This window comes from Antedon bifida, chromosome 10 (genome assembly GCF_963402885.1).
Source record: "Antedon bifida chromosome 10, ecAntBifi1.1, whole genome shotgun sequence".
NCBI classification, from domain to species: Eukaryota; Metazoa; Echinodermata; class Crinoidea; order Comatulida; family Antedonidae; genus Antedon; species Antedon bifida.
The window spans coordinates 14,239,889-14,266,242 of NC_136235.1; the positions used below are offsets into that span (position 1 = coordinate 14,239,889).

The 26,354-nt window shown below is 32.6% G+C and overlaps 2 protein-coding genes and 1 pseudogene across 3 annotated transcripts in view; 2 read left to right on the top strand and 1 right to left on the bottom strand.

Annotated features, from left to right (window-relative positions):
• The first annotated feature begins 154 nt into the window (after positions 1-154).
• LOC144854882 (proton-coupled zinc antiporter SLC30A5-like) lies at positions 155-21,161 on the top strand. Its single transcript, XM_078712889.1, has 18 exons — positions 155-250; positions 2,708-2,934; positions 3,871-3,993; positions 4,487-4,553; positions 5,065-5,150; positions 5,260-5,347; positions 5,733-5,817; positions 6,230-6,306; positions 6,794-6,964; positions 7,921-8,191; positions 8,918-9,123; positions 9,747-9,904; positions 10,298-10,427; positions 10,785-11,085; positions 12,419-12,645; positions 13,211-13,339; positions 13,950-14,163; positions 21,149-21,161. The coding sequence occupies exons 2-17, from the start codon at positions 2,867-2,869 to the stop codon at positions 14,127-14,129; spliced, it is 2,367 nt and encodes a 788-aa protein (XP_078569015.1). The 5' UTR covers positions 155-250; positions 2,708-2,866; the 3' UTR covers positions 14,130-14,163; positions 21,149-21,161.
• Positions 7,373-7,493, bottom strand: LOC144854923 (5S ribosomal RNA; annotated as a pseudogene).
• LOC144854890 (repulsive guidance molecule A-like) overlaps positions 16,207-26,354 on the top strand; it is a 111,724-nt gene continuing 101,576 nt past the window's right edge. For both annotated transcript variants that reach the window (XM_078712903.1, XM_078712904.1), the window contains exons 1-2: positions 16,207-16,440; positions 21,809-21,872. The gene's annotated coding sequence lies outside the window, so the exon portion shown is untranslated. The remainder of the gene's footprint in view (positions 16,441-21,808; positions 21,873-26,354) is intronic.

Consider the following 26,354-nt stretch of genomic DNA (forward strand, 5'->3'; position numbering starts at 1 on the left):
TTCAAAGAGAACATGTAAAACCCGATTTCATTAATGACATAAAACTTTGAATTTAATGTTTAACTAATTGATGACGCATTGTTCGTATGATGACGCATAATGCGTTTACAAAGTTCATGGAAAAAGGGAAAGGTGTCCCATCATCATCGGAGCTGAAAACGAAAAACAACGACGGTGAGGACACGTCGATACGATTCAGTTTTTATATAATAAACCTCTGTATTATTTAATAATCTAACATTAACAGAAGGTAATTTATATTTCAGACATTAAGCGTGTGTAGGATTAAGTTATAATAATGGTAATTTCTAATTAAACCGGTTCATCACTTATAAGGTAGGCCTATAGGCCTAGGCCTACACTGAGTTCGAGGGGCTACCTACCTAATCTAAACTAGGCCTAGGTCCTAGCTAGCTAGCTAGCCTAGCTAGGCCTACCTAGTAGTAGGCCTAGGGTAGGCCAAAAGAGGGCCTAGCCTAGCAGCAGCTGTCTGTAGGGGTTATCAGACGATCAGGACCACGGACGATCGGGCCCACTTTAAGACGATCGGACCCAAATCGTGAGTGAGACGATCGGAAAGAAGGGTGAAAGACGATCGATCGGGACCACAGACGATCGGGGCCAATGAATAAGACGATAGGGCCCAAAACATTCTCGGAAAATTAAAAAAAATAATTATTTGATTTAAAGTCAGGAAAACATGTATTACCGAATCAGGTTTCACGCATGTGCTATTAATTTTGTCGCGAGAGAGAAGTCAAGTTATAATAGTTATATCACACTATAGAGCAAAAATTAATAGGCTAGGGAATATATAGGCTACAACACAATAATAACAATCAAAATCAATCACATTTATTCATAAATCGAGAGTATTTGGTAAGAAATTCTTAAAACCAGTAGTGTTAATTAGATAGGGGAAAAATAATAAAATCAGAAAAATCTAATTAACCTTTTTAATTAAAATCTTAATTTACGCAAGAAAAGCATGTTGACACTAAGCACTAGGAATGAAATGTGGCACATTATTTTATATAACACAAAAGACTATCGGGCCCAACGCTAAGACGATCGGGACCAACTGGTAAGACGATCGGGCCCAACACATATTGTTTGTTTTTATTGATTTTATTGATTTTCCACACAAATGAATATGATAATTAACAATAAACATATATAGACCTATATATAAGAAAGATGTGTGGCTGGTGGGCAAATAAGTTCAAAGAACTTTAAGGCTTACCCACCAGAAAAGATATATAAAGACACATAAGACGATCGGGACCGCAAAATGTGGGCCTGATCGTCTTGGGCCCGATTGTCCGTCCGTCTGTTCCCCGTCTGTAGGCTACATATTGCCATGAATTAGCATACGGTAGTCGCTACAATATGAAGCCTAGGCTAGGTGCCCTAGTTCCGTTTCGCACCTGCCTTGTATTTCGACTCTAAATTTGTTAACTCACTTTATCGTGAGTACCACCGGGTCCTTAAATTCGGCCAGGAAATATAAATATTATTATAATATCCTATACCCACATAGGCATAGGCTAGATCTAACTAGGCCTAGGCTAGTTCGGAACAGAAATTTTCATTTCATTTCAAAAGACATTTATTTTCCTCCATAGCAATACAATACAAAATAGTATACAGAAATGATAATTTAAAAAAATAATTAAGATAATGATGATTGTTGGATGGACAAAAGAAAAGAGATTAAAAAAAAAAAAAATAAGCAATGGAGGAAGGCATAATCCCGAGAAGATGTGGGTATCTTGAGATGGGTATGCCTATGCAAATAGAGAATAAAAAAAAAATAAGCAATGGAGGAAGGCATAATTCCGAGAAGATGTGAGTATCTTGAGATGGGCATGCCTATGCAAATAGAGAATTAAAAAAAATAAGCAATGGAGGAAGGCATAACCCCAAGAAGATGTGAGTATCTTGAGATGGGTATGCCTATGCAAATAGAGAATAAAAAAAAATAAGCAATGGAGGAAGGCATAATCCCAAGAAGATGTGGGTATCTTGAGATGGGTATGCCTATGCAAATAGAGAATAAAAAAAAAATAAGCAATGGAGGAAGGCATAATCCCAAGAAGATGTGGGTATCTTGTGATTGGTATGCCTATGCAAATAGAGAATAAAAAAAAAATAAGCAATGGAGGAAGGCATAATCCCAAGAAGATGTGGGTATCTTGTGATTGGTATGCCTATGCAAATAGAGAATAAAAAAAAAATAAGCAATGGAGGAAGGCATAATTCCGAGAAGATGTGGGTATCTTGTGATTGGTATGCCTATGCAAATAGAGAATAAAAAAAAAATAAGCAATGGAGGAAGGCATAATCCCAAGAAGATGTGGGTATCTTGAGATGGGTATGCCTATGCAAATAGAGAATAAAAAAAAAATAAGCAATGGAGGAAGGCATAATCCCAAGAAGATGTGAGTATCTTGAGATGGGTATGCCTATGCAAATAGAGAATAAAAAAAAAAAAAGCAATGGAGGAAGGCATAATCCCAAGAAGATGTGGGTATCTTGTGATTGGTATGCCTATGCAAATAAAATGAAGAGTGGGAATTAAGAGAAACAAGCAATACAAAAAGAAACGCACACACAGGGAAAAAAAAAAAAAAAAAAAAGATCAATCAGTTTGTAGTATCAAATATGTGTTTACAGTGTTGTTTTTCCTCTTTATTTATATTTTTAGGCCGTAAAAGATGCAAGTTCAAGATTTGATATTGAAGAAGTCAAAATGAGATAATAAATAAGGATATTGTCATTTGTTGTGTGTAGTGGGCCCGGCCTACATCACTTTTGTCATTTGTTTAAAATTAAGATAAAAGGATTCTTCATTTGAAAAACTATCATGGCAGCTAAGTTTGGGGAAAGCACATTTTCTGGTGGCAGTCATTTAGGCCGAGTGGATCCAAGAAGGTAATTAATCCTGACATCTGTGTATATTCATAAAGAATACTGGATCCCAGTGCCACTGTTATAATCCCGGGATTGTACCAATTCGTAATCTTGAACATAAACCTACCTCTCTCAATATCTGAATGCACTTGTCAATTGTATGACCCACTATACAACCCCCTGAAGAGGTGCCTTATTTACAAATAATTATTGACGCAGGGGTGCGTCAAAAAACCTAAATGGTATGTCACATCAATAAACAATAGTGTGTCAATGTTCATCACTTTACCACCCACCATATCATGAACAATATGATAACTGTTCTTCAAAATCGATGCGTCATGGTATTCATAAGGTATGACACACAAATGAAGCACCTCTCCCGAGGGTCATACAATTGACATGTGCATTATTATAACAAAATAGTAATATTCATACACTTTTGTCAATGTTTGTTGGAAGCTGTGTCGGTATACTTTTGTTTAAGCCTATCCTATACAGTAGCAAACTTTTGATTGCAAACCCTAAGATAGCCACTATTTGTTCTTACTGTATGCCGTTCATCTGAGATTCATGACTTGTGTAGTTATGTGAACTTCAAATGGACAGTTGCAGTAACACAACCTTTCCAAACAGTGGCAAAGTAAGAGCATGAAGGTACTGAATAAAATGGTCGGAATTTGCAAACAAAGGTTTTTGGGAGTGTAGACTAGGTCTATTTTATTTTTTATAGGCATGCTTTCCACTAGGCAAATGTATTTGCGTGAATCGACAGCATTGTCGAATACGCATGCATATTAATATTTTCATCTACTGTTTTAGGACGTGAAAAATGTGTTACCAATTAAAACTCAGGAATATTTGATTCAAATTGAGCTTTCTTCAAATGTATCTGGCGTTTGTGAGAAATTAAGAAAGTAAATCAAACAAAAGTTTTATAATACTTATTGTTTCTAGGTTGACGCCATTTATATTTTTGCTTGTGGCTACAAAATTGTTACGTGCATTTGGGCTGTTCATCGCTTACGATGTTCTCAAGACAATTCACTTAACTCTCTTCGTGTTTATTATTAAATCAGGGTAAGAAAAAGTCTTTGTAGTGCAATTTACTATGTAGATATTCACATGCATAGAACAGAGTTGATCTGATCATATCCAAGTTAAAAAAACCCAATGTCAAGTTGAGTGGCCAAGCTGCCGCAAACCATACAGTAGCTATACAATCGGCACAATAAGTTCAAGTCACTCCTTTACCATTGTTCTGGTGGTAGAATAAGTCTTCTCGGATAAGGACTTAAAACTAGAGGTCCAGTGTACACATCTGGCTTGTGTGCACTTTAAAGAACCCAGTACAAGGGATCTTAGGGCAGTAGAAAGTTGTGATATGTGTCGTCCACACCTGTGCGCAATTCAGTCGCAGGTTACTCCCCCTTTTCATTTAACTTTGTAACTTTGACAGACTGAAATTTAACTCTGACAGTGTAACCATAGCTTATCCAATAATGTGAACCAATTTTACTACTATAATTACTACTGTATAGATTTTCATAAATTAATATCTTTGTTCTGGTAGGTGTGCAGGTATATTTCTGGTGCTACAAAAGCCTTTTTCTTCAGGGAGAAGAATAACAAGACATCAGGTTAGCTAAATGTATAAGTTAATAAATCACTGCATTTGCACTTTTCTCTTGGTGCATTCAGAAATGTTTTTTTTTTAAAGATGTTAAATGAAATATTTTAAAGCCAGAGAAAAGCATTTCTATTTACTCTGTTTTGCCGGTCTTTTGACTATTGAATGGGAAACTTCAAATCTAACTTTAACTTGTTACCTTGGGAGACAGAAGCTGTTATCGGCATCAGTCAACCATGGCAATGGCACAGTCACCCTTCCATGAAATCTATTATTTTCTATCTCCATGTTTGGTAAAGCTCTGTCTACACTATCAAACTTTATGTGAAAAAAAAGTGTGATGTGCCCAAATATGGTAGTGATATGACAGCATCATGTCCATATATGGACACATCACATATTTTTTGTCACATAAAGTTAGATAGTGTAGACAGAGCTTTATGCGTTTAACAGTTTTACCAATGATAAAATATTAATATGTATACAACAATTAAATTTATTTGTTATATATTTTATTTCAGTGGATTAGAATATTAAAACATGCTTTTGGCAATACATTAATAACATTATTGTGGATGTTTGGCCTTACAATATGTGGTCCTGCTAGGTGAGTATGCATGCATGTTCCCATTTTCCTTTCTGTACAACTTACAACAGGAAAATAACTTAAGTCTGAACAGGCCCTATATTAATGACTTCTATTTATATCTTTGTAGAACCATTCTCTTATTTGAGCATTGTGATGTTGTGATCATTGCTGCTGCAGCTGCGTTGTTTACCAGTACAGGAGGTGGACCAGCAAGGGTAGGTTGACATACTTATTTACCATTCAAAGTACCAAGTTCAAGTCATGACTTTGTCACTGTTGTAGAATTTCATTTCTCATAGCTGATAAGCTTCACTACATCTGTATTAATTTATTCATGGGGAAACAACTACAAATGTTTTTTTCAAAATGGAAATTCACAAAAGCACACTTTCTATTATAAAATAAATACGTAAAAATAAACAATAAAGTTATGCAAAGTTAGAATTACTAAAAAAAATTGAGGTTCTATATAACAATTGTTATTTTTAATACATGATATAAAAAACTAATTCATACTGTAAAACATAAATTTTCAATATTCATTCATTTAAATTTTAATGTTAAAAGATAACTTTTTAAATGTTTTTTTTTTATTTTCAGACCAGAGGAGCATTTTTATTTATGGTAGCCATTTTATCTCTGTTTCTTTTTGATGTTGACCTGAAGGTCAAAGAGGTTGAACATCGTATCCTTTATACTTTTCAAAGTACTTCTCAGTTATGTTTTTGTTTAGTTAAAGTAATTATCAGATTATATTTTTAATGGACAATGTAAAGCTCTGTCTACACTATCAAACTTTATGTGACAAAAAAATGTGATGTGCCCATATATGGACACGATGATGTCATATCACTACCGTATTTGGGTACATCACATTTTTTTTAGTTTGGTAGTGTAGAACTTAAGTTATAATGCTATTTTAGATATACATAGGCCTACAGTATTTTAAAGTATTCTTCATCAAGTCAGTGCCTTCTGCCATTCGTCATACTAGTGCCAGGAATAAAAGATAAAAAGGAATACGGTACTCATGGTATAACAACACTTAGTGGTTAGAACTGATATATTTGTGTGTTTCCTTAAATTTACCTTTAAAGCTGAGGGACCTCATAGCAGTGCAATAACTCATCTATTTTACAAGGCTATTTCATGGCTTGGAGTCTCCGATCATAAGGTTTTTATTTTATAATTATTTTCAAACAAGGAGATAAATTACCCTGTCCAAGAGTGACAGCCCTTCCGTCATGATGTGGCGTCTGTTGCATGCAAGAAGCATAGTTGCATAAGCTTTACCAAGGAATCAAAATCAAACATTTTAACAGAACTGTTAAGCTATGCTGTCATGCTAATTAATAGAATGATGACATCATTAATTAGAGTTAAGATTTTTACATATCTCGCTGAAAAATCTATAGTATACTGTACGTATATTCCTTTCTGTTTAGAATCTATTTTAAATCTGTACCTTGATTAACAATCTTAGGGTTCAATCCCTAAACTTTGTTTATGTAATTTTTAAGTATATGCTTATCTGCTGAATATATTGAAACAGTGTGGAATTGCTAATGGGTAATCCCTGGCAATAACATGACCAAACAAACAATACAAGAAATGATAAAACAAATGACAATTATAAAATAATAAACTATTGTATTTTTCAGGGTGGAGTACTGTTACTAGTTTTACTTGCATGTGTAAATGTAGCTTTTAAAAATGCATCACGTAAACTGTCTGTAGACGTTGGTGGCGCTAAACGTCTGCATGCACTCTCAACATTGTTGTCTTCAGTGTTAATGCTTCCCTGGTTGTTATATCATTCTATTTTTCATGAAGTAAGTATGTGTTTTTTTGCGTGTAGGAATTTGTAACATACCATTTTAAAATTCCTCGCATGGCCTATTTAAAGGTAAAGGTAAAGGTATTTATATTTATCCTCAAGCTTAACTGGAAACTGAGGAAATTCTGATTAGGCCCTCCACGGACCCACAGCAGCCAGCAGTGCAGCGCCTACCAGATTAGCACACCGGGAGACGATCCCCTACTCTTTTCGAATAGTGTACCAAGTTCTTTAACGTGCACTGTTAAGTACACGGGACCAACGGATTTACATCCCATCCGAAGGACGAGGCAATGAGAGTAAAGCATCTTGCCTAAGGATGCAATTAGTATGGTACAGATAACCTCGAACCCATGCCTATCACATGCTAGTCCGATATTACCATTACACCATCACTCTCCAGTATATACAGCACCCGCCACGATTTCTAGACGGTCTCCCATCCAGAACGCAACCGGGCCCAACGTTGCTTAACTTCGGTGATCTGACGAGAACCGGTGTTTCAACGCAGTATGGCCGTATTTGGAGCCATGCCAGGCCATTTAATACAAGTAAATAGCTGAGCAGTTAAGACACATACAGTATGCATAACTGTTTCATTGGCATGGGTTCACGGTAGACTCACTCAATGGTTATGGTAGAACAAGTCTTCTTGTATAAGGACTATAAACCGGTTCTGTACATTGGTGCTGTAAAACCTTTTTATAAGCTTGTACAAATGTTTTTCTTGGTGCAATATTTTTTATATTTCGATGTTTTTTAAGGGGCAACTGATAGTAATTGTTTTGCTTTTAGTTGCCCCTGACCATTGTGCTCTGTTTCTGTTCTGTTATGTATCTGTGTTTTGGTCGAATAAATAAATGAAATGAAAAAATGAAAACCATTTGTAACCCATTGGTTTTCAAAATGGAATTAACAATGTTTAGCATTTACTGATATTTGTTATTACAGGGGACAAGCGAATCATATAGCGCCCTCATCCTGCCAATCTTAGTAATCATTCTATTTGTATTCGTAATTGATTATTACATTGATGCTGTATCGATCAACCGGCTGGATGTTTTTAAAACGGCTCGTTACGGGACGGTTAGCATCTTTATCAGTGCTCTGGCTCTCAGCTGGTTATGGAACAATAAAGCAGAGGATATTGGTAGGACAGAAGTGAAGGAAGACCATGGCTTGTCTGGTGGATATGTATTTAGCACTATTCTATTTATTACAGGTAAGATGATAATCTAATTCTAATTCTCAAGAAATTAAGGAAAAAAATAAGTGAATATTTCTGTCTTAAGGCCAATTTAGACAGACGAGCAGTAACGGTAAGCGGAATACCGCGTAGCTTGTCCCACGTAGAATCTGTATCTATCCTGAGCGGAAACCGCCTGTTCGCTCCGCGTAGTGTGTAAATGGTCATAGTATATAGATTCTACATTTCTATTACCGTTACCGCTCATCTGTGTAAATTGGCCTTTAGGGCTTGTTTTCTCATGCATACCAAAATACTGTAAATAAAACACCCTACTGTATTAGATACGATACCGTATCGGTAACAAAATGCATGGTTTGACTTGATATAGCAAAGAAATTGGCTTATTAGTTTAAAAGCATAACCAATTTTTACAACACTGATTGTATTGAATGTCATAATTAACAAGTAGAGTGTAACAGTATAATGGATATTAGGTGTATTCGATTAGAGACTTTAAGGTTTGAGTATTGCTTTTATGTTGACTATTTACTTAACATTGGAAATACTCAACGGAAAGCAATAACTTGCGTTGATTAGTGTTTACCATTCAAATACAGATTTTCTGTTGTGGCAGTTACCCGAGAAACCAGTTTACTCAATCGAATATGCCGTCCGAGAATATACCAATTTTTTATAGAGCTATATTAAAAGTGATAATGATAAATAACTTGTTTTTATACATTTCAATTCATTTCTTAGGGACCAATATTCTTGCCACTGCCATACCAAAAACAAAAGGTAACCTTATAGGTTATTCGTCCGGCGGAATGCCTATGTACACGTTCACTGGTGATGCCCTGAAGAGGACGTCGCAATCCCTCATGTCTGTTTGCACGCACTTTCTCAAGAAAACTTTAGATGAACCTGATTCCAGGCAGATATTCTATTATTTATGTATAAATTTGGTAAGATATGATGTTTTTGTATTTTGAAGATACTATTATTTTGTGTGTAACACACCTACTGCTTTTTGAAATTAAATTTTTTTTTAATCAATCTGCTATTTCCATCTTGAATAAATGTCAAAGTTTAGTCGGGGAAGCTATTCCAAGAGGCAGGGCACAAATGCTTGCAGAAAAGTAGTACGGTTAGGTTTAGTCATCAGCCTTGCTTTGCACAACATTTTTACAAAATGCTGCTGTGTAATAAACCTTTAAATCAAACTTATTTTTTTGTGACAGAACTAATGCTGAACTGCACATGATACGTAATTAACCAATCAAATTTGTGTTGTGTGTAATATGGTTTTGTTTTAGGACTAATTCAACTATTAATTAATTTTGTAATTATAATTAAATACTGAATACAATATATGCCTTTTAATCCAAATTTAAATATTTTTATATTTTTGTATGGTATGGTTTCTTATTTTGATGTTTTATATTTTTATAATGCCCTATCAATTATGTAAATATTGTGGTTTTAGCCTTCGGGCTAATTTACATTATATGATGAATTTTGCAATAAAAGACCAATATGTATATTAAGAAGTATTGTACTTTACACATTTTCTTTTTTTTTCTCATAGTTGTTCACATTTGTAGAGATTATATATGGAGCGTGGACCAACAGTCTTGGTTTATTGTCTGATGGTTTTCATATGCTATTTGATTGCACAGCACTTGTACTAGGCTTGTCTGCTGCCATCATGAGCAAGTGGAAAAGTACCAGAATATTTTCCTATGGGTAAGTATAAGCTATGCTTATTGCACAATTCTATAAGGCACTTCATTTTTGAGATTACTAATAGTAAATAAATCACTGTCCTATCTGACAGGTTGTAATCCCCCTGACTCGGGGCTATTTTGTGAACCAGTTCACCGGGGTAACCTCTTAATTGTCTTGAATGATCAACTAGGTTCTTTAATGTGTACACAGGTTATAACTGTGCACACTGTTATAGTCCTTATCCGAGAAGACTTGTTCCACTACCAGAACTAGGAGCGAGTCAGCCTCAAACCCACCTTTTAAATAAATACTTTCTTTTCTAATTCTACGGAACTTAATATTTATATAACACTACATCATTTTACAGCATTTCTAATATTACTTATTATTACTTGCTTTATATCATTACAGGTATGGTAGAGTTGAAATACTGTCAGGCTTTGTAAATGCTTTGTTCTTAGTCGTCGTGTCCTTTTTTGTCTTCACTGCAGCTCTTGGAAGACTCCTAGACCCACCAGAAATAAACACTGAACGTTTAATGGTTAGCGTTAGATCAATGTATTACTGAATTTCAATATCATGCTCTACAAACCTGTTTTTTCAGTCCACTTGATATGTGGCATGTGGCGCAGTTTCTGCCTTGCAGTGACCCTCTCTCCACACAAGTGTATAAAATAGGTACCTGGTTAGATCAAGAGGGATGTTTCTATAAGGGGTTGTTCCAAAAAAAATTACCGGGGTAATAATTTGAAGCGCTTTGAAGCATTGTACAGTAAGCGCTGTATAAAAACGAATATTATTATTATTAAAATTATTTGATAATGTACTTATACTTTTATATATGTTATTATATTATTATTATATTAGAGATATTTTTATCGTTTCTATTATCAAACAGACTGTTTCAGTTGCTGGACTATGTGTCAATCTAATCGGCATCTTTGCATTTCGCCATGCTCACTCACATGGACACGGCCACTCACATGGCGGTGGTCATGGTCACTCGCATGGCGGCTCAGGTCGGTCATCACCGGATAATTCCCATGCCCACAATCATGGTCATAATCATAGTCACAACCATGGTACTGCAAGTAGTGGACATGGTCACTCGCATGGTGCAAGTCATCATGGTCATTCACACGGTTCGACTGGTTCAGCTTGTTCAAGCGGTCAAACTCATAAAAATACTAACATGGAAGGTAAAGTATTAAGCATGTTTATAATAACAATAGCTCAGTTGTAGTGGAGCTGTGGCTTGGTAGTTAACATGCTTGCCTTCCAATCTCAAGGTCCAGGGTTCGATCCTGACCTAGTGCCGGGGTAACAATAGCACAGCTGTATTTACCAATGTAATGTTTGTTTTACAAATCATTTTGAGTTTTGCTAATTTTATAAACAAATTTTGATGTAATTGTGTTTTGAAGTTTGATGACATTTTATTGCACATTAGATATAATAATTTCACTTCATTTCACAATGATTTCAACCCATTGTCTGACAGACAATTTGACTATTCTTGGCCTTTATTTATAATTTTTTCAGGTAAATAATTTTTTTTATTTTGCTCAAAGTGAATTACTATTATGTGGCATTAAAATGTCATATTCAACAAAAAAAAGTTATTTTTTCAGTATATATAAATTAATTCTGTTGCAAAATATTGGAAATGTGCTCTCCATTTGATAACCTATACTATGAATATTCAGATCATTTCATTTAATTTTTTTTAAGCGCATCCACAAGCACATGTTATACATCCAATTGTAGGTAAAGTTCAACCATGGTTAAACACACATTCAGCTTGGTGGACATCCCAATTACTTTTTAATTTTCCATTTTTTTTGACAACAATGGCAATTTTATAATGGATCAAAATGTGTTTTACATCAACTATCTCTGTACAATTCTTTACGTTAAACCAGTAATAAATATGTACGTGTGTGACGTTCCAACTTGTTGTCAACAAATCTTCATCAGGCAATGACTAGATGTTAATGGTTGCTATGAGTAGCTTTGCTAGTTGTAGAGAAGCGCTCCCTAATAGTAACCTTGGTCTACGATTTGCCAAAGTTCTTCAGCTTTTTAGGTGAAATGACAATTTTTTGTACTGGTTTAATGTAAAGAATTGTATACAGACAAGTGGATTAGGTACAACTACTACTAACACTGGTACTGTATTTGTCATTGCATTGTGGCAAAGCTACAGGTGTCACTATGAAAACAGAAACCCTGAGTTTAATGATTTGCTTGTAGTTTATCCCTATCACTTTAAAACAAATATTTAGTCTAATCTATTTAGCATAAAATTAGGAAAAGAAAAAGTTTATTTGTAACTTTTTAGTCTTTAAAAATTAACACTCAAGACATTTTTAGAACTGTCTGTTTTTTGTTGATATTTTTACTAAAGGAATGTTCTTTATGCTTGTATTGTGCATGTTTTTTTTTGGTGAAATTAAATGTTTTATGTTTTTGTTTTTAATAACAAATCCTCAAATCAGATTGGCCTAAATTGTGTGATTTTCTTCATTTTAGGCGTTTTCCTTCACGTGCTGGCAGACACAATGGGTAGCGTTGGCGTGATCATCTCATCTTTCCTCATTGATCAATTTGGTTTACTGGTAGCAGATCCGATCTGTTCCATCTTCATTGCAGTCCTCATCTTCCTAAGCATCATGCCACTTTTAAAGGAGACCTCAGTAATTCTTCTGCAGAGAACACCAGTTGAGCTAGAGCATAAGATTCTTGAAGGACTTAATAAGGTTGGTCATTTCAAGCGTGCGTTATTTTGCTTTTTACACCTTAAAGCATAGATTCAGCGCCATTGTTGATAGCCTTTTACTATTTTAGCCTTATGCATTATGTACATTAAAAAGATTATTGATTCTACATATCGTCCTTTACTAGAATTATTACATTATTTTTATGAGTTACCATCCTTTTTTTCCTAAGTGTAATAGAGTTCACAGTTCATTGCACTCACATTCTCTTATTCTATTGGATATGATGTGATGTAAATATATTATTAATATAGTACTTTATTTATTAAGAATATCAATACAATAATTCTAAAACATTGTATGTCCTGAGTGGTTTATTCTGTTGCCTGCAGTTGTTGAATAAATAATAAAATGCAGTGACGTAAGGGATATGAACGCTCACTGGGTAAACCCAAAAGGCACCAGAGCTTTATGGGCTCAGAACTTAAGAGGCCACAGACATGAGGAGTCCCAGAACATGAGATGCCCCATGCTAAACCAGGGGCCTTTTCCCCTTGTCTTACGCCACTTATAATATGCTATTTATTGTATTATAATATTATTTCAGGTTAAGATGTTGGAGGGTGTGATGTCTTACAGAAACCAGCACTTTTGGCAGCAGCACTCTGCTGTTGTCGCTGGTACGTTACATGTGCAAGTGGGATCGGATGCTAATGAACAGAAGATTATACACCAGGTAGTTAGGATATTCAATTCTGTAGATAATTTCTTTCTTAATTTACTGCCGTCTCAAAGGGTGCCCTACAAAAGTAAAGGCTTGGAACGTTTCTGTTGTAGCTTAGTAAACATACAATCTTTTTATCAGATCTGGATCATGGATCCATGTAAAATGTTTTTTAGTATCTAGCCGATAAACTACTAAAGCTTGGTTCCCACTAGGATGCAATGCAAAGACTCAAGCGCAATGGCAAGCGAACAATTGAATAATACATCACTTGTGATTGGTCAAATTACTTGCGTTTTGCTTAAATTCTTGCATTGTCTCCTAATGGAAACCCAGCTTTATGCCTCATTGATCTCACCTCTTTATTTTCCAGACACTGTTTTTTATTTTTAATTCTTGTTTAAGATCATTTGGTTCAGTAATATGGTTTTTCATATTTCTGTAGAAATTGTTTCATTATTAAAAAAACTTATTGACGGTGCGGATTTTGGTCTGTAGGTTGATGTTATGAGAGGTAGCAAATGCACTGATTAGATAGGTAAAACAAACAGGCTTTTGTATTGAGGGAAATTTAATTGTATGATATATTTGTAAGTAATATTATATGTTATTGACTTCACAGGTTGCAGCAGTATTTAAAGAATGTGGCGTCCAAAATTTTACAGTACAAATTGAGAAAGAAGCGTTCTATCACCATATGTCAGGACTTAGTGCATCATTTGATAGCATGATGAAAATGACAAAACAAGTTGAAATAATGCAACATAAAAATGATCCTAATTTTGATATCAAGACAATTTGAGAACATTCATTGAAAGATAGGATAGAGAAGAGGAACAAGGACAGCAGCAATTTGGAAGGTTGCTATAACTTTAGGCAATGTTTATAAATTGAAAAGGTGCACAAATGAAGTTGTGGCATGTATAGCAAAAACTTGGGTTGCTGTTACATCTTCAATAGATTTACAAAGCAGCAAAATGAAACTGAAGCAAGTGAAGCCAAAATTTGTAAGGTTGCTACAGGTGAAATAGACATTGAATAGCTGAAATAGACATTGAGGCTACAGCTGAAATAGACAGTAAAAAAACCTTAGCCTGCACACCATAAACGCATGACCCTGCAGAAGACATCATGAACACAAATAAAAGAAAACCTGTAAACCACCAATTTATATAATTTATTGAATGGAGTTATGAATATCAGTTATACTGTACATACTGTATTGTGAATATCATGTGTTCATGTGAAGTAATTAACACAAACATTTTTATATCACATCATTTAATTTAATAATTAATTAAACAATAATTTGTGTGTGAAGAAAAATGGATACTATATTATTTGACATAATTCATGATTATGTGATCACAGCTTACCATTTCAAACTGATTTTTAAATTGATTTTTTTTTTCAGATAGACAATCATTCATATTATATTGCTTATTTATTTAGGAGCTTTGACCACCATCGGTGGCAAAGTGCACTCTAGAAATCTATTATTATTATAATTGTTATTATTGCTATTGTTATTGTTATTATTGAAATATAAAATATATTAATGTTATTTAAATACAAATTTTAATTGAAACTTAATCAAGTGTACCTTATTAGTAAATAAAATTTGTATTCTGTACACAACAAAAAAATAGCACATAAGCCTGAGGAGCAAACAAACATGACAAAGGTATCTACACAAAGTCATTTGAAGATGTAATATTTTGCTAAGATAAAGTTTGTGATATTTGAAATAAAAATGTCTTTTATGCATTTCTATTATTTGTTGTTTAATTAAAATGTGTACTTTTTTATTTTACTTATTACAGAAAAATGTTAATACAGTACATGTTTCAGGCAACTCATGCAGTAATTTGTTACAACTTGTAATATTATTTTAAAATTCTATTTTGACAAACCAAAATTAGTTACTGACCTGACTGACAGTTTCAGTTCTCATTTCACGAGCACTTTCTTCAGAGTGACGACTATATTGTTCAGCAAATCGCTCACCGTCAATATAGTCATTACTCTGAAGAAAGTGCTCGTGAAATGAGCACTGAAACTGTCAGTCAGGTCAGTAACTAATTTTAGTTTGTCAAAATAGAATTTTAAAATAATGTATCTTCAAACCAGATGAACATTTCAAACTTGTAATATTGCTAAATATGTTAATTCCATAATGAAACTTACTGTTTTGTGTTGTTGCTATAATATGTTAGAAGTGGACACTTGAATTGGTAACTAGGCATGCAATAACATCCAAGGCAGATCATTCCATACAGAGTCCTGTCAAAAATATGAATTGTCTCAGCCTACAAACCTTTTTCGTTTAGTTATAAGCTTTACATCACTGACGTATGTTTACTATCAGTACCACTACCATATATTACCATGACCATAGTTCAAATTCCGGGTACCTCTAGCAGCTCTATTTGTCAAAAACTATCTTAGCTCCGCCTCAACCATCGTGGGCTAGTACTGGAGACTTATAATATATCATATTTGATTAATAAGTGCAATTTCCGGGGATGTAGCAGCTCTATTTTTAAAAATTGGGGGTTTTTTTCAAAATACTTTTCACACATGCCTCTGTATTATATTTATTTCAACTAAAAGGATTTATTTGAATAAAACATGATAGATTAGAAATTATTCAGTTACTTTACGCTGATGACCACACTGATTTGTATATTAAATTATAAAGCCGATACGGTATTTTATTGCGCGGAAAAGATAAAAAAAATACAAAACTGTTTTTGATTGGTCCGAACTTTTTAATGAATATTCATAAACTTATACGGTTGGTGATTGGATGATCAGTAGCGCGTGAGAGCTGAGTGTGCAGCATGTTGCAGACTATAAAGCATTTGGCTTAGGCGTGGTGGTAGTAAGTAGGGATATCCCGTAAGTAGGTCTGGCCGATGTGGTTCCGCCGATTTGTTGAGGCTAGGATAGCAGATAAAATAAATGTTATTATATTCAATATAACATTTGAACCTACACTCAAGAACATCTCAATCAAGACACAGAGAAACTTATTAGACCCCTTTATTAGCCAGATAGGCCTACTTACTAACTAGCCTAGTCTCTATGTGCAGACCTCTTTTTTGTCGATGGTAAGTAGCTCAGCCAAACCTCTCTCAGGTAGGTTGGGTAAGCATACCCCACCCAGACCCGATATTAGCATCCTTCGGGACCACCAGCAGTTACGGCGGCAAGGGCTTCCTACTAATTATAAATAAATACTAGGCCTAATAATAATATTATAGCCCAATGATGGAAGACTTAGTACACCTAGATTGTTTTTTTTTTCTGATTAGAGTATTTTCTGAAGGTGTAAATCTTGAATTGATCTAGGCCTAACTTGATCAAATAATATTATTACATAATGTTATAATGTGTATTATATTGTTCAAAGTTTTGCATGGCGAACGTATATATAATGCGGCATTTAGTTCCTTTTTTCCCCTCCCACCTTCCCGCATTTATGACCTGCAGTACGACTACTTCTGTACCGGTACAATTTATATTTAATCAAGTATGAATTGGTCTTGGCACGCTCTAGCCCTATCCATTGTATTGTTCTGAAATCGAAAGGATTAATTTAACTAGATACAGATAAACTTTATTTCATCCTTCACACAAAATTTACATATAATAAAGTATTAACATGATTATTAATCTTGTCTAGACAATAACATTTGCATGGAACCATATTTATGACATATTAATGATCCGTGAAATACATTCCAAATTATTACCTAAAACCCTAGAAATAAACAACTCTTATTAACCCCCAAGAGATCAATTATACAACCTAACCCCCAAGAAAATGTCTCCTAAAATCATTTATACAAAATTAAACAGTATTCTTTGAGGGAAAGCAAAAAGAGAATTACTTGATAATCATTAAGTTGGTGACAATGTTAATTAGTAATAATAACATAAATTTGTTATTATTGTTTGTAGTTTTCTATGCAAGGACATTTCAATAAAATAATTAGAATTGTTAATGGAACAATAATGTAAATATCGTAGTCAAGCCTAATGGAATTGTTATAGTTTACAAATTATCATACTTGCTCGAATAAACACCCATTTACAAAATGAAATGATGACTTTGAAAATTACTTTCTTTCCACTTTTTTCGACCTCTCTAGTAATGTGTTGCTTTTAAGTTTTAATATTTAGGTTCTGGATGATTTAATTTGTGCTTGGTGTATCTTGATCAATAAAGAGGTAGTCTCCGATATATCTTAAGTCAGTGATATAATGAGGTGGGTGCTAGATTTCGTCTGGTACGAATGTAAAGACTTTCTTTGGTCATAGTTGAAATGATTCTTGAAATGGGTAACATGTTTGGGTATTGGCATAGTGTCGGGATGGGTTTAAAAACAAAACCAGTAGAAGAAGCTGTCCGATCAGGACAGCGAAACTGTCAAGGTTAGTTTACATACGAATTGTTGGTTTGGAAAAAAGAACATTTCTAATAACTTATTACTACAAACTAGATGAACATTTTCAATCAACAGTAGCTATATCGTTTGCTCTCTTGAACTCTTTCTGCCTAGATTCTCTCAGCATGTTCAACTTGACATTCTTGTTTGTAAAACTCATTTTCAAGATGTCTTTCTAGATCATTATTCAGCTTCATTTGAATCATTATTTTGTTCCACTGATTTCTTTTGTTTTAAAGAACATAGAAGTTGTTCATCGTTTACCTTGCTCGGTAAGGTTTCAATGGCCGCGGATAATGAACAAATGAGCAGCGTACAGAGATATGAAATCAATTGCTCATCTGTAAATTGCTTATTGGATTTTTTCTTTTCTTTTTCTTTCAATGTCTATTTTCACGAATTAAGTCGAGTAGTAATTCTCCATTTTCATCTTGGTGAGATCATTAATGGTGTTGACATAAAGTTTTCAGTACATCACCATAGTTCTGAAAAGATTTTCTCAACGTTTAATATATAGATCTTCCTGTGAGAATGCAGAAAGTGAGGGAAATTGAATGGGACTAGTGTGAAAGCTACTAAAAAAATAGCAGGGTTCTGAGTGGGTGGGATATACAAACTAGCTATAGAAGAGCATTTCTCTTAAACACATGATGAATAGATACTAGATATAAAAGAGCATTGTTCTAAGAAAAACATTTCTATTTCTTGAGATTCCTAAAGCCTTGTCTACCCTATCAAACGTTATGTGATGATGTCATATCACTACCATATTTGAGCATATCACTTCCATATTTGGGCACATCACAGTTTTTGTCAAACTAGTTTGATAGTGTAGACAGAGCTTTAGTTGGGAAGTTGCAAAATCCTTTTTCTTTAGTAATCTGCAACTGAGTGTACTAACTTTGTTTTTCATCACAAATAACTATCTTGTGTGTTTGACAAATCTTTCTGAGCCATGTTACAGTTTGAATTCATTACTGCTAATTAATACAAGCAAGATGTTGTACTGTATTTCTGTTGGTTGAAATCAAGTCACAGTTCATGTTATCTGGAGCAACATTGATTCAATTTGTCCTAAAGGTTATTTTAAGGTAGTAGAATTGGTTGTGATTACTTCAGAGGAAAGAATGAGATATTGAAATTCATGTAAACGCACAAAATAATGCTCTGCTGACTCTGATATCTTCCCCTCATAAACAAATCTTTTAAAATAAGTTTGAATTATTGCATCATAACTCTGGATCTGACAAATTATTAACACTCTTTCGGGCATCAAAAGAACCACTTTATCAGATGAAAGTTTGAATCAAAACATTTTATTTAAAATGTTATTTTATTTCCACTTATCCTTTTGTTTGTATTTTGAAAGGCAGTACTGAAAGTTTTAGTTTAAAAAAAAGGCAAAAATGATGACAATATTAATTTTAGGCCTATATAGGTATACTATTAGCGTTGTGACTATTTTTAGAGTACTGTATATAAGAGGACACCTTCAGGACCTAAACAAGTGTCCCTTTAGTAAAGGTGTCTCCTGAATAGTAGGCCATAGTATTAGAACACTATTTTCTCTCATTCATTCCATGTGAGAAAGTGTTCCCTTAATAGGGGTGTCGCTTGAATAATGGTGTCCCAGGGAAATCTCCCTGGAGGGGTTCTAATAATAATAATACGGCTTGAGTGCGCTCAATGCACAAAGCCTCTATGTATAATATTTTTCAGTAATTTCAATTCCACTACCTCAATGGCCTCCTGAACCCTAACATTCACTCTGTGGCCATAAAAAAAAAATTTGCATTTAGCCTAAATCAAGTGCATTTTGATAACACTAATATAATTTTAAGATAAATTCCCAGATGGAATTGTATAGACATTTAATACTTTGTTTTAAATTGTGATATTTGATCAATTATTTTTATGTGATTATAAAGCCGAGTTTGGTTCAGTTTTAAATTGTCGGAATGAATATATACTGGCAATAAATGATCTTTTATAGTTTCTCCAGTCATTTTGTATAATTTAGTATATTTCTGAACCTGTGAAAGTAGTTTCAAATACTAGTAAAAATACTAAATCATCATTATTTAACAATTTGTCACAAAATGGGTTCAAGCGGGCAATTATATAAAGGTATTGTTTAAATTAGAACATTTGTCAAGCACAATACTGTATATACAATTGCTGTATATAATTTACAGATGTTTGAACTTTTGTAGAACAATCATTTTTGTTTTCCTGTTCAGTTTCTATTTTAAACCTGGAATCATAGATATACTGTATAGAAAGATTATTCTGTGTTTATTTTTTAGCCAAACAAAAATTGTTTTAAGCTTAAACTAAGGAAAAACTTTTAGTAATAAATTAATTAAATCGAGTAAAATTAGAGATTGCATACAAGCAATTTTGCTTAAATTTAAAACATGATTGGTTTACAGTTATTTACGAGATGGCCTAAAAGTATAAGAATCATTTTGAAAGAAATTAAATACAAATTGTTGAAAGAAAACTATAAAGCTTATTAAGTGGAATAAATTTTGATATAATAACCACACCTACATTATAACAAATATTAATATTAATATCTTTATTTAATCAAAAAGGAAAAGTTGTTCATCAGAGGCCTATATATTACAGTAATCCCTATAAAGAGACACCTTCAGGATCCCTGATTAGAGGTGCTAAAACATATATTATCCCTTGTTTGTTATACTGGAAAATATCCCCTTAATAGGTACTGTTAATGTAGTTGAAAATGACATATCCACAGAAACAAATTCTGTTTTTCTTTTTCTCTTTTCAGTTTAAGTTATGCTTTAAATTGTGAAAAATAAGAATTTAAAGCATTTACATTTATGATTTGTTAAATAATTAATCGCCTCTTATTATAGACAAACAACTAATACCAATATTGCAAGCTAATTACTTTGGTCCAGAATTATATTTAGGACATTAAACTAATTGACTGAGAGTTGTCACAAAGACGCAAATAATAGTAAAGTTATTCCCAAAGCAGGTACACTAGATAGATATATCCTCCATTGGGAGTGTGAATGGAGACAAGATATCATGATGCCCATCTTAAAGATTACTATTAATTTTACCTTTGAGATTCATACATATCATCAATTTAATGTTTTGTAGTTATTCTACATTACTGTTCTAATTCTGCCAATAAGGTTAGTGTTATAAAGTTTATGATTATTTCTAAAAGGAAATTATACAATAGTACATGAAGTATCTAAGTTTTTTTTTTCTTTAAAAGGAAGTTATTTCAATTTTACAATACAAACAACATACATCACACATTCTAGACCTGGGGACTCCAAACTGCGAACTCAATCGCTATTGATGGGACGTCCCAGCCAGCATCTTTAAATTACAATGGGCATTCAATTATAATTAAAAACAGTAAAACAAAAACACAGTAGACAAGTAAGTTTACACACTTGTTTCAATAAATATTACAATTGGGAACCAAAACAATACAATTTTCACATCACAAAAATCAGGTTTGTGTAAATTTAAAGGACATTTTGAGGAGCTCTGTGAAATGTTGGGAGAAAAACATCAGCAAGAGGCCAGTTTTTTGTTCCAATATGTGTGCTTTTGTCCTGGTATTTAATTTACCAATCACAGTGCACCTCTTTGGAAATATCGGTGCGTGACGTTTTATATTCATTTTAAAAGTTGCGGTAATAATAATCAAATATCGCCCCCAACTATGCAATGACAATACTTCTCCCGAGATTTCAAAAGGCTCACAAATGTGTGTATAAAAACATTGAATAAATCTGGAGATCAAAATACTGTATGAGTCAAATTCATCAGAAGTGAACAGATGTAGGTTACAGTATGTTTCATTAAAGATAATATATTGATACTAAATTAATTATTCATTTGTTCTTATTATAGTGGTATAGTTTATTTATCTATTGTTAATATATAATAACAACAGATGTCGTTTGTGTTTCATTAGAAAATATATTTGTAGTCAATTATTCACTCATACTTTCTTATTCATTTGTTTTAGTATTATCATGAAGATCATATTACATGGGTTGATGATCACAAATAATTTCTTGATTATTGAAAAGGTAATTTAATCTCTTATTTTTGTAACATTTACATATTTCTTTGTTTCATATTTGATTTTGAAATTTCATTGGACTCAACAGCAGCAAAAATCTTAATTGTGTTTATGCAAATTTTATATAGGCCTTTATGCGATGTTTTGTTTGAATTGATTTTCTTTTGTTTGTATATAGTAAATATAGTAGTACACCATACAGTATTAAGTAACAAAAAATAATAATTTAACTTATTGAAATTATTATTAGTTGTAAAATCCCTCTGCTGCCCTCTATAATTTGGAAAGAAAAAATTGATTATTTGTAGTTCACTATCAAACTTCATGTGACAAAAAAAATGTGATGTGCCCACTGAGCAATGTGGGCTTAATCTTTGCAGATTTCTATGGCAAATGTTCCATTTCGATGGCGCTCCACATGGCTATGCGCCAATCTTTTTACTTCATATGCACATAGCCGTGTGTCGCGTCATGAAAACGAAAATTCGCTAAGGCTGTATGAGCGATCTTAAAATGGAGCCTGGGCCGAATCTGAGGTGTGAATTATTATTATTATAGCAGACTGATCTAGGGCTTTTCCCTATGTCTTTAAACCACTCTCAGCCAGGTTCAAACTAAACACCAAATACTTTCTATAAGCTTGCACTTGTGTGCCTGTCAGCTATGCTAAATTAAGTTAAAAACTAAAACATATGCAAAGTTTGAATGAAATCGTGAATGCTGTTGGTTATTGTCAATATCAGCATCGAGTAATCATTACTCCCTTGGCCACAAAAGATACAACTGTTCACAAACTTGAGCGTTCTGTCATTGTTGTTATGTTGTCTGTTAATCCAGTTAGAACAAATTGAAAGTTAGTGAAGACTATGCAAGGGCAATTGATGTTGTAATAACATTGCTAACCTTTAGTTTACAAAAAAAAATGGAGCCTATTAATAACAACTTTTATTTAAACTTGTATGTCAAATTAGTCAACCGGAACCCATTGTCTGAAAGTCAATGGGATTTTGGTTAAATTTAACTGTTTATTTTGTCTTATAAGCAAAATCATTATTTCTTGCTTCCTAAAAGTGAATAACTTTATTAAACAAAATTGCCCAATAAAAGTTTGATAGTTTCATCAATTGTTTTGTTCAAGTAAATTTATTTTTATAAAATGCTGTAGACTATAAAAAAAATCTGAAATGAAGACGCTTCTTTGAAAAATTGTTATGTTATGTTCAAAACACAATAGTCTGAACAATTAATTTTATTCTAATAATGCAACCAATCAATGTTGTTTCTTTATTGCAATTCGTAAACAATTTGAAGTTTAACATTTCAATACATCATGGAAAAAAAATGTCTTATAAAAGGACAGCAAATGACAAAAAGGGATATTAACTACGAGAATAAAAATGTCTATGTCCAATATACAATTGGAAATACAAATTTATTTGAGAATCTATGTACATTATACTAAAATTGTTAAGTTGTATTTGTTGTAGAACTTATCTTTTTGGAAAGAATTTGGCGCTTTATAAATACGAATTGATTGATTGATTGATTGATTGTAACCAAATGTGAATGTAGAAATCTACACAGCTCTAAAAACTAAATTGAATTGTTGACCATTGTGAGAGTTGAGTCAGCATTTGTTAAATAGGCTTAACTACCCACTTTCAATCCACCTGCCACTGCACATAACTAAGTCTGTGTCACCAATATAAATTAACAGGTGTTCACACTTTACATGATCAATTTGAACTAATTTCTTATAACGATTTAGTGTTCCTGGTAATTTACCAGGGTTACTTGAGGTTGTAGCTGAGTTTTTATGGCTGATTCAGAGGGTTCTTCCTAAGGGAAACCCCAGAGGGATCTGATTTTAAAATGTTTATAATATTCTATATTCATGGGAATTATGTTGTTATACTGTTGTTTCAGTTGCTTAGATCATTATTTGCCTTATTGTTTATCTATATTTATATGAAAAATCTAAAAAATAAAAACATTTTTTTTCCAGGGTAGTCCAAAAATAACAGTCGGTAAATATTAACTAATGAATTAATATTAATTTTGAAATCTTCTTTTTCTGTTAAGTTTTATTCTGCAATGTAGTTCCAACGTAGAGGTTCTGAAATTATTCTTAAATCTCTTATTATATAGTTTTACAATCAAGTATGTTTTTTCTTTTCATTCTTGATATTTTCATTTAAAAGATAATCTTTAATTAATTTAAATACTTGTTACTGTTACTGCCTTTGATATTTTTTTTTACAAATTGGCACAGTCAAAATGTTTGATTATTATAATAAACTGTCACAGTACTTTCGAACATAAAAGTTTCAGGTATGTTATTTCTTATATTCTTAGAAATGTTTTCTTGATAGTTTCCATTTAAAAGAATCGTTAATAATTGTATATATAATTTATCTGATTTAAGTTTATTGACTTTTCTTCAGAATGTTTCTCTGAATCTAAGGTCATTCAAGGTTGATTGGGATATCATTTATGTGTCAGATACAGACAATTTAATTCCTAAATTCTAAAAAATGAAAATAATGTTGAGCCTTAATTTAATTGAACTTGGCCTGTTTAAACCTTTAATACCGAGTGATTCACCTTCAGTTTTATTCCAATTTCCAAAACGAAGGTATCATTTAAAATTACATTAAGATGTAGCATAAAACCTTTTTTCTCTTTTGTGTGATCTAATTTTGACCCAATTTTATCAATTCTTTATTCTTTTTTTTTTCTTTTCATAAATAAATGAAAAAAAATAAATTAATTTTATAACATAAAACAATAATAAAAAAGTAATAAAAAACAAAAGGAGAAATCGCAATAAATAGTCAACTTGACTGGAAGTCAATGGGTTTTTGGTTGAATTTAGCTGTTTATTTTTTCTTTATTTTTGTCTACTTTTAAAAAAATTTTTTTCTATGGAAGTGATACTTGATTAAAACTGCGAAATGGCCTATTCAAAGTATTTTTTTTTTAATCTTCATTTATCTTTAAATTGAAATGTGATACATTTCAAAATTAGATAGTTAATATAATAAGTAGAGTTTTTATATTTGATGCCAACGTAAACATTGTTATATACTGTATGTGCACATTTTAAAAAAAGCTAAAATAAAGAAAAAACAATCAGTGAGTGATAGCAGATCAATGTATCATACAAATAGACCTAGTTCTACAACTATAAAATGGGGTCATTCAAAATAAGATATAGGCCATAGTTCGCCTCTTATTTATGCAAGACTAATAGCATGTGTAAAGTTACTAAAATAATTATAAATATGGTTTGGAAATTGCATGATTGTTAACCCTGAAGGAATGCATTTTCTTTTTAAAATTAATAATTCAATGTTTTATAAATCATAATATTTTAACAAAAACAATTTATTTTAAAGAGCGCTATTTGACATAGATTTACATTGCAATGTCATCGGATTATAACATTTTTATAATTAAATTTATCTGTATTTCTTTTTTACCGTAATATTAAGTTGAGAATAATTTGCCTGCAGTTTTAATCTGAACATCTAAATAAATTACAATCAATATTCCTCATTACATTCATGAACCTTTCTATTTATTTGTAGAAACCGTGCTTACCTACAACATTTTTTACGATTTTTTTATTTGATTATTGCTGGTTATATATTTTTGCTATACAAGTTCATTAATCTAATTCTATGGTAGGAAACAATGAAATTTATAAGAAATTAACATTTGGGACCACTTTTCGATGGTCATTTTGGTTTGGTTTGTACCCAATAGCTATATTTATTACTTCAACCACTGGCTTGGAGGTTGACATCCTTGCTTACCAATCCCATGGTTCCTGGTTCAAATCCTGTCTAAGATATAGGATTTTTCTGATGTCCAATGTAGTGGTACTACCTATTGCCTCATATTTTTTTCCAGTCAATTTATTAGTGGAGGCAGGTTGTTGTCTTCATAATATTTTGAAGAATAAAAAAATAACAACAAATTTGGACATATTATACAATACTATCATAATGTAATAATTACTTTATAATGGAATGCGAATTTGGACAATGTTTGATATGATTTATATGACGCAATATTGTAGGCAGCAGTTGCAGTAATTGGAGTATTGTTGTAACTGATGAGATTCTCATTGTGAAATAGACTGGAAATAATCTCTATAAAACTCATTAGAAAACTTAGGAAATAATTTATCATTTTTATTGTACACAAAGTAATCATTTTATGAATAAATTGCTAAAATTTTACATTACAATCGGAAACGATCATCTGAGTAAACCAACTGCATCCTTGATTTATCTTGTTGTACAATAGTCATTATCATCCCAGACAATTTAAATTTCCCTAGATGGTGATGGAAAAGGAAGTAATCCTCCTATCCCCAACCCCCTTTATTTACTTTTCAATCCAATCATCATCACATTTTGTGTAGTAATTGAGACCATCTGGTTGTAGTGGAGCCCTCTGTCAGAGATCTCCCTGGGTGATA

Excerpts from the sequence above, each read along its gene's own strand:
- LOC144854882 (XM_078712889.1), top strand. The coding sequence starts at position 2,867 with ATGGCAGCTAAGTTTGGGGAAAGCACATTTTCTGGTGGCAGTCATTTA. Across the intron at positions 6,965-7,920 it reads ATCATTCTATTTTTCATGAA|GGGACAAGCGAATCATATAG; the intron begins GTAAGTATGTGT and ends TTGTTATTACAG. Across the intron at positions 13,340-13,949 it reads AACAGAAGATTATACACCAG|GTTGCAGCAGTATTTAAAGA; the intron begins GTAGTTAGGATA and ends TTGACTTCACAG.